The following is a 9,535-nucleotide window of genomic DNA, read 5'->3' on the forward strand; positions in this document are numbered from 1 at the left end:
TACGGTGGTCAGGAGACTGCTCAGGCAGGATACAGCAATAATCATGACTATCGCAAAGCTTTTCGCTATCTGATAGCGTGAAAGGTTCGGCAGCCCATTCTCCATGAACATGTGCACGTGAATGTATACACACACACATATATATATATATATATATATATATATATACATTGCTCAGGTAAAAGCGCATACTTTTAATTTGCTTCATTTCCTGTTCCATATAACCAAACCACCTTTCTGGTTTGCCTTCGAACGACACAAACGTGTTCCGCTTATGTAGTGAAATAGTTCAAGGCATTTATGAGCAAACATCCACGTAAACCTGATTTGTAAAGGATAAGATATTGAACTGCATGGCTAACAGCGTATAAAACACATCCGTAGGTAATACGAACTGATGTGAGGCCTACATCTGCACCCTTCGCATAACATTTGAAGGAGGCCATCTTCTACTGCGCCCGCTGCCTACACGGTACAGTGAAAGGTCGCACAGTTTTAGTCTACTCGTAACCAATTCGCAAAACTATCACAAGAAAAACTAAATAAAAAGCAAGTAGAATTTAACGTGCTCGACATATACATTTCTAGCTTGTTATGTCAAACAGAAACACCGAGCACGCTCCTATAGGTGCGCTCCATCCCTGAAAAAAAAAACACTATAGTAGATGAGTAATCGGGCATGTTCACGTCCACACGCGGAGGTCTTCCTACGCCGTTTACATGGGTGACGACTTTACAAAGCCACACACATCGATCATACGCGAACGATGACGGTGCCGCTGAGTCGGCATGGTTCCACTTAGTCTTGGAAGAGAGTGTCGTCTTCCGCGAGGACCTCGGAATCTCGGTGCACGGTTGGCTCGGGCACGCGGTAGGCAGTGGGCGAGGCGGTCCGAGCAGCGCAGACCTGACACCACAGGTTAGCCGGCGCCTGTTCGGCTTCATCCGAAACAATGCTGCGGGTCGGAGGGCAACGCCTCGCCCCGCGGGTGCTGCGGCCCATGATGCCACAGCCTTCGCGGCAGTGAGCTACAATCAGGCCGGCGAGCACTCCCAAGACGTGGCTGGCTGTGGAGGAGCCCGGTATGAAGAAACGTAGGTGTGCCAGCTCCAGCAGGACGCCCACCCAGAAGGGCACCGGGATGGTGAACGACGCCACCTGGTAGCCGCGCGGGTCTCGACGCCTCTGGTGGCGGATGGTCTTGAGGGCCAGCAAGGTGCCGACCAGGCCGCAGCTTGACGAGCCTGATGAAGACGGCACCGGAGCAGGGACGCCATTTCGGAAGGCGACCGCGTATCTCCAGACGATCCAAGAGAGGCCATCCGGGAGCAGTTGCCCGACGAACAGCAACCCAGAAGCCACGCACAAGAAGCTGCGGCCAATATGCATTGGTCACACAACGCACCCCGACGGGTCATTGAAGGGACACTAAAGAAAAGCATGACGTCAAGAAACTGATTCTATCTGCAGCCTAAACCTCACGTAACAATAACGACTAAATTTCATGCAACAAACAAAATATTGAATATAATAATGTAAATCTAGAATTTTCTCGCCAATATTGGCATAAGATAATACATTACAAGGGGTCTTGTATACTGGGCTGCTTGCCGTTCTAATATAATCAGGAATATGTGATACAACGAAAGTATTTTCACATCATGTGCGATTTAATTTACCGACGTTTAGGTTCACCTACTTTATTGATATAAATCGGGGCTATGTACGCATCTGTTAAGCGGAAGACAACCGATCAAAGTCAACAAAATCCTACTGCCCTTCTTGGATATCCCGCCAGAACCCGAACCGTGACAGTGGTTACATATATCTAGGCTTTTATTTTGCACTGCATGTTATCGTATATTTCATTAACTATTACTGTAGGTATATCGGTCGTGTATGGCATATATGCTATATGTCAGTCATGCTGGTATATTCGCCACAAAGAAAAGAATACAAGAAAGAGACTCATAACAAATCACGGCTTCCTAAAAGCTACCTCGAACCAATACAGTTCGTTTCTAGTTTGGTCGACCTTCCGTATGCCAAGTTTTTAAAAAGAGGCTTATTCAAGAGTGTCATCTACATTTCTGACAGATACAAAGGCGTCAGAAAAGAACGGTAGGACCATTCTATACTCGATTTCGGTTTTATTTTATTGACGCACAGCTCCTATAGAACAGTTCCAAATGCGCCCTCTTTTTTACATCACCCCCACACAGCAAATACACAATAAATGTTATTGGTGTCGGTAACCAGATCAACGCAGACACTTGGCCGTCACCGCTCCGTGACCAGCACTCACTCCGTTAGTGGAGCCTCATCAAGGGAGGGAAGTGCGTGTGGTACACGTGCCGAGCAAGTCAGAGAGACTGTGCTAGACATATACAGCTGTGCATGTGTGTGCACGTGTTGTTTTCTTCTTTCTTTCATTTTAATGAGCCGTGTTCTCCGTGCGTGCCGTTATGCTCATCTCGCTGACTTCTCGTCCTTGCTATGCAGCAAGCCTACTTTCGCTACGCACTCCCTGCTCACCCTCTTTGTCCCAGTAGCACCGCCAGAGCCTCCAATGATCGTGCACCCACGCCGGCTAATGTCGGAAACGTCAAATTTAATCATCTTCCGCCATATTAAACGGGTTTCCTTTATATTATGCTCATAAAGCACCCGTTATGCGTTCTACTGATCACATGACGTGAAGCATTTAGATGTGCTGCTTCCACGTTCCCTTCAGGCCCTCGTTAAAGAAAGAGTGCATGCCGGCCCTTAAACTAGCTCCGTAAACATGATACCGGGAACCCAGCGGTGTAGGGCTAGTGCGACATCTCGTGGTGTCTGTCTCGTTAGATCGGACAGTGCAAGGAACGTTCTTGTGCTGCATTAGTTTTCAGTCACTATATATGTCACCACAATATAGTTAAAACATTAAGCGACTATATAAAGTTATCCAAAATAGTCATTACAGTCACTATTAAATAGCTACAATCTACGCTAATCGTTTAATCCCTTTCCCTAGCGCCTACCTACGAGCATGAATGAATGAAAATCTCCAACCGTGAAACAAGGATTGGAAGACTTCTATGACATATTTCGTATATGGTAGGAGTTGCCATTTTGGTTCAATCCACGACCAACACGCGGCGGCGCGTAACTGTAACACAAGAGAAGGAAACAGCGTCGCTGCAAGTATGGCCGCCCCATTGTCGACTTGCGCCACATTAAAGTAATTATCTGTGATGTGCTTCGTCAGGATATAAAGTATTAAACAAGGCAAATTTTCTCGACGGGGGAAAACGTAGTAAAGAGATTGGTGTGCGTCAGCACAGAACATCTACGACTGCCCTAGAAAGCTTAAAAGCGGCGCAACTTCTCCGTTGGGCGTCCTTGCGAACGAGCCAGACATAGTGCGTAGCGAAGCATGTAAACACAGCACAGAACTGGAGAACTCATGCTGACCCTAATCTTGGATGCAAATGGGGCAATCATGGAAGATTGCATGCAAGTAGGAGTAAGAGTGACCAGTACCATTTGACATAGCTCTGTTTAGAAAAAGAAAATATTTTTTGCCCAGCAATAAAAAGTAAACAACCGTACTTTTCAACCCAGTGTATTGTTACAGCATGTCAACGCCTTATACTATACTGCTCATTCAACGATTGTGACAATGCAGGATATGACGTTTGAACGCGCTGCACGCCCACAATATCCCTTCGAGCTCGTCCTCTGTGAATTTTGTATGTTCATACGACGGAAGAATGCGACAGGTGGGGCCAGTGAAAAATCTGTGAAAATCGTGGTGCACGATTGGCTGCCCTTACAACCAAACTAATTATTTCCATGGGCAACGCATGCTGTTCCGAAGTGCTGAAGTACGTACACTGCAAGTCAAGGGGATCGACCAGCGGGGTAAAGTATACCTGCATGATTATGTCGTATTATCTCATTTTCCTTATAAGAAATAATTAGCGTTTTCGTTTGACTCCCAGCTCGTAGAACGTTATTGTTCATTTTCATTTTTGTGCGCTCTACTTAAACATAACTTCACATCACGGCGCCTCGTATAGGCTCGACACTTAATCGAAGTTGGCGAGCCTTCATGCGGACTCGCTTTAGCACGCAAGCATGAAGAATGCTCCCTGTCTACGATAATCAAAACCAGAATTCCGCAAACAGGTTCTGCAATGAGGGCACCATGCAAGGCTCACCTGAAGTGACCAAGGTCGCGTTCGAGGTCCTGGCCCACCGCCAAAAGGGATAGGCTGACGTAGGCTACCTGGTAAATGTCGTCCAGGTACAGCGCCGTGAGAATGGGCGGTTTCCAGACTGGGTACCTAAAGGTCAATGCTGACTCATCCGCGGTCGAAGTGCCGGTGTACGGCCCGCACAAAAAGGCGAAGCTGACAGCTGCGACGAAGAAATACGTGACTGGCACGTTTGGAACGACGCATAGGTAAATATTCTTCCGCGGGTTAGGAATCCTGAAAAGACAGAACGAAATGATAAATCCCGCAGTGTGGATACACCGTCTATATTCATAGCCGAAAAACTTCACAACGATTGTTGCGGCAGACACCTTTCCTTTTTTTATATAAATGATTCATTCCTTTATGTGGTCACCTTGTGGTGAACTTATGTGCATGTCGCACCCTACTACACCGATTAATCACCACGTATACCTCCAGGAATGTTTCAAAAGAAAATATTTCAAAGCGTCTGGTATACCTCTCGGTGCATCTCACAGGTGAACTCTCCGCTCAGGCATGGAACGGGCGCCTCGTGTAAAAGATAACGCGATCAGTACCTCATCTAATAGGCTTGCTACCGCTACCTAACCCTCCTACTTCTGGCGTTCCTAGCACCTGGCACCTAGCAAGACCAGATACAAATGGTAATACAAGCATGCACCAGCAGAGTTCTGTAATGGGGCTTTGTAGCATAGCAGTAGCATAGTAGCTTTGTAGCTGCTATGCTACATAGTAGCTACATAGTAACTTTGTAGCATAGCACTTTCGGGATGAATTAGGTTTTCACCCTTCCGCCCGCCCATTTATCCATCCATTGGTCCATCCGTCCGCCCGTCCGTCCGTCCAGCCAATTATCCAATTAATCATTCATTCATACTTAGCGATATTGACAAAGTCTCGCATTTAGAGAGAATGTTCAAGGACGCGGCAGGCATTGCTGCAATATTAGCAAAAGGTGATAGACTTGTATTCGTCGCGCTTCAAAAGAAAATTTCAGGTGTCTATATGCTGCTGCAGACCTTTCATTTACACGCTAACCTCTCTGAGCAGAACAACCAACCGGAAAGAAATCAATTATTCGTGACGATTGGTCACTAAGAAAGAAGCGAGACCTCATATAGGGATGTTCGCACGTCAGTCCCGCTGTTCGGACATCAAGTTCCCGGTCAAGTTTATTTTTATCAGTAGGATTCCTGAGGACGCTCGCCTTCCGCACATATCCTTCAGTACATTATTCACTACACCTAATTCTCGCAGCTGCACCTGAAGGGTCTGACCGTGCGAAAAAAAGAATGCATCATACGCGTGACTATTTCGCAAGACCAAAATCTCACCTGACTATACTGCTTCCCAGCGTTGTTCCACACAAGAACGCTCCCGTCAAATATCCACTGAATATCGGCATCGCGTTCTTGTCAGAACACGAGCAGAGGACGAGAAGTTCGAACATGGAACACACGAGCGGCCTCATCCCGAACTCGCGGTCCCCGTAGTAGATGGTCGAGTCGCTGAGGTACCTCCGGATAATCATGTCTAGAGCCACAATGACGCCGGCGAACGTATGCATGCACATCGTGCAAATGTAGGGCTCGCCGGTCAGCTCGCAGGAGATCAGGGCGTAGAAGGTGTTGACGAGTCCCACCGAAGCGACGACAACGACAAGGAGCGCGACAAAGTGCACCAAACTAAGCGCGGCTTCCAGCACGAGTCCCTTGAAGAAGAAGAAGAACATGCCGCAAACCAGGTGAGTGACGTCAGCATGGTGGAATGCCGCGAATATCACCCGCTCCCACTGGTCGTCGAACAATATTGTTGAGACGCTCGCGCACCGTTCGGGATAGTGTTTGTGCAGGTAGTTCCAGTGAGCTCGCACCTGCATGCACACTACGGCCAACGTAGCCCACGGGACGCGGGGTGGCGCGTGCGGGCCTTCGGCATGGGCCTCGCCCGGCGAGGACGTCTGGAGGGGGTTGTCCTCTTCGGGAAGCCGGTCGGCAGCTTGTGCTGCGGCGGGGCGAACCAATTCGGATCTGTCTGCCGACAACGCGTCTGTGGCGGCTTCTGGTGTCTCTGCCAGTGGTGGCCGAGGAGATTCGCGCGGTGGGTCCCATGACCGCGGCCTGAGCGTGCCACGTGATTCCAATATCGGCACAGCACGCTCGTCGAAATACTCAGTCACGGACTTCAGCTCATTGTCCTTCGCGGTCGTTGTGGAAAACGTCGCTGCGCTTCCGCGTTGCGTCTTCCTCATTGCTGCTGGTGAAGTCGCTTGAGCTAGCTGTGGTTGGCAAGCGTTGTTGGGCAGGTCCGCACCTCTAAGCAGTGACGCGGGCAGGTGACTCTGGAATCCCGCGGTCGATGGGATATCAAGGAAGGGAACTGGGGACCCCGTTCCGAATAACTGAGTCTCCTGGCACTGCGAACTGAAATATACTTGCTCTGCGGCTGGAGAACGCGGTTGGGAACTTGAGTAGGAAGGCTTCAATTTGCATGCCGCTTTCGGTTGGTTCAGCCTTGCTGGTGAAATCTGGCGAGCCAGGGACCTGTAACCGACGGTCGGCGACACTGAAGTTTGACGAGCCAATGGGACGACTAGTGAATGGCGTCTCGGTATTTCGGATTGTGCCCTAGCAACAGTTTCAGACGGCCGTCTCCTCAGTAATGGCACGTCCGCTTTCGATGCTGGATGATCTAGCGGAGCTCCATACAATCCACGGTCCTTGAGCATCAGATCTTTCCCGGCGATTGAAGCTTCAGAGTTGAGAGACACGACGAAGGCACCATCCTGTGCGCGTGGAAGCGGGTGGGCATCGACGAGATTTTCTTCAGCCTTGGCTCTGTACGGCGGAGAGAAATCATTGTCTTTGAATTCCATATCGGTGTTGCCTTGGGTGCTGCTTTAAATTGCCGCCTCGTATTTCTCTTAGGCAGGCTCACTTTGCGAAACACTTAGCTGGTTCACACGGATCTCGAGTGATTTCCGCCCCCGCACGTTGTAGGTGTAGATGCAGATCCTTACGATCTATGGGCACGTACCGTTCGTGGTGAAGCCGGTAGGATAGGACAGGATATCCTTTTTCGATGAAGCTGGTGAACTCCGCACTTCGTTTTCTGCTTCTTCGGCCTAATAATCCCCTAGGGTGGGTATGTGCCACTAACGTTTAGGGCTGTGCATCTACTGCACCTACACCTACAAATTATTGCTGCTGTTTCCTGTTGTTTCCTTTACTCAAGTGATACATAACCATCGTGGGGGATGTGCCAAAAAATTTAGTAGGTTGCACAAAATGAGTAAAAGCTGAGACTATTAAAGTTGGCGCGAATTCCTGTATTTTCATCCGCTGCTGTCGCTCCATGCTTGGACTACTTACTGTAATAGATTCCGCCATATTTCACGTAGAACCAAACGATCAACCAACTTTGCTGACTAGTTATTTCTTTTGATGGAGAGGACGCGGTGCTCCGCAAGGCATATTACGCATATTAGCTACGATGTTAGACATATTAGGATGCTCAGGAAGGCTTAACTCGATATTCATTATCAGGCGATTACACCCATTGGAAAAGGGACAACAGATGCGCAAACTTATTCTTACATATAGCTGCATCACACAGGACAGCGTACGTTTATATTATGTCCCTTTTGTTGGTGTTCTGCGCAATAAAAGTGGCACATACCGCAGTGCAGGTTGGTCTTATGTCCTTTGTCCTTTGGAAATTATTGGCTACGTTAATGCAATGAACACTCTATCTTATGCTTGGTGTGAAGTTCAATATTGTATCATATGGTATGATGAATATGATGAAAGGCGGCATATTGCCAGTGCCACACATTCAGTGACCTAAGACGGTGTGAGAGGCGTTCATTGAATATCAATACATACAACGGTGACAAATGCCCCTTGACCCATCCCCAGTGACCCAAGGTGGCGTGAAAGGAACATGGTTGAATGCGGTCGTGGTCATACACACCGAAAATTGCGTGAAGAATCCTAGAGAATGGTAATCGCATTAACATTTCTGCAAGTGCTTACACAAAAAAAACACACATTCGTTCACGATTACATTGCGCTGAGCGCGTTGCGAGCACGAAATTACGTTGCTCTTTCATTCCTTTACTTAATTCATTGGTTGTTTGATTTGTTCATTTCTCTTATAGCTTTTAATGGTACTTCAGGCAATGTTTAGTATCTTGTCGATTACGTTTGTTCGAGCCATTATTGATTCCATCTCGAGTACACAATAAGCGTTCAGTAACCCATTGTGCAACTGCGTCAAGCTGTTGTAGTTGTTGCCTATCGAGCATGTGTCTCCTGCGCACAGAGGAGATTTGGTTTGTTTTGGTTCGATTTGGTTTGGTTTGGTGCACTATGGTATGGCTCTACCTACCACAAGGAATCGACCATGAAGGGATTGGCCGAAATTTGTACCGACGCAGCCACTGTCTTCATCCTCGTTGTTGGCAGGCTGTTTTCGTCGGACGCAGCTGCAGACCAAAATTTGCAGGGATTCTAGGGGGGCAGCCGTAGTTTGCCCAGAACTTAGGGAATGAGTGGAAGGAACCAAACAATATCCACAATTGCTCTCGCCCTGTTCTTATCGCATGCTTACCGTCAGAGTTTGCTCGTCATGGTTTTTTCGTTACCTGCACCGTGATGAAAGCCACAGCCCACTGCATCTGGCGCCGACAGCTGGCATGAGGCGTCGAGAATGTGTGACTTCCTCTAAACGGGTGTGCAAGGGGAAATAAATGCACAGGGAGCTTAACGAGACAACAAACATCCAGTTTGACGCAATAAACTGGGGAAGGTGGAATGGGAGACAGAAAGAAGAAAAGAAGAAGCTCACGAACAGAGACCAAACAATTCCGTAAGCTTTTCAGCGCGATATGGTGCGCGCCGCCATGTTTCACCCCGTGGCGATGTTTCTATTAATGGAAAGCGTTGCGCAAGGGTACTCAAGGCAAACATATCGGTCCAACGCGTGATCAAGGAAGCCGGCAGGAACGCTAAGCAAGTGCGCATCAATCAAACAGTACTAGGAGCCAGACACTCGAGCCCCACCAATATACCCTGCCTTAGAAGTCGTGTGTTTGGCCGCTCCTGCAACAGAGCACGCGATGGGAATGGCTTCGGGAAGAGTTCGCTTTCCAAGGCTGGTTACAAGATGTATTGCTCTCTCCCAGTTTATTACCTTCCTCCCATGCTTCTTTTGTTTGCGTCAGTCTGCCTGCGCTATGCTTCTTTACAATGGCAACGCGTGACGCGTTGTTCAGTGTAGCAAGCCGCGG

General features: G+C 48.3%; 1 protein-coding gene across 1 annotated transcript; it reads right to left on the minus strand.

Annotated features, from left to right (window-relative positions):
• Positions 1 to 303: 303 nt before the first annotated feature.
• Positions 304 to 7,293, minus strand: LOC135896587 (uncharacterized). Its single transcript, XM_065425047.2, has 3 exons — positions 5,580 to 7,293; positions 4,207 to 4,479; positions 304 to 1,373 (listed from the first exon to the last, which is right to left on the minus strand). Exons 1-3 carry the CDS (start codon positions 7,118 to 7,120, stop codon positions 800 to 802), a joined length of 2,388 nt encoding a protein of 795 aa, XP_065281119.2. The 5' UTR covers positions 7,121 to 7,293; the 3' UTR covers positions 304 to 799.
• Between the last annotated feature and the right edge of the window lie 2,242 nt (positions 7,294 to 9,535).

The sequence above is a fragment of the Dermacentor albipictus genome, chromosome 6, assembly GCF_038994185.2.
Source record: "Dermacentor albipictus isolate Rhodes 1998 colony chromosome 6, USDA_Dalb.pri_finalv2, whole genome shotgun sequence".
Classification (NCBI taxonomy): domain Eukaryota; kingdom Metazoa; phylum Arthropoda; class Arachnida; order Ixodida; family Ixodidae; genus Dermacentor; species Dermacentor albipictus.

Excerpts from the sequence above, each read along its gene's own strand:
- LOC135896587 (XM_065425047.2), bottom strand. The coding sequence starts at position 7,120 with ATGGAATTCAAAGACAATGATTTCTCTCCGCCGTACAGAGCCAAGGCT. Across the intron at positions 4,480-5,579 it reads CTGGGAAGCAGTATAGTCAG|GATTCCTAACCCGCGGAAGA; the intron begins GTGAGATTTTGG and ends CTGTCTTTTCAG. Across the intron at positions 1,374-4,206 it reads CGCGACCTTGGTCACTTCAG|CTTCTTGTGCGTGGCTTCTG; the intron begins GTGAGCCTTGCA and ends TATTGGCCGCAG.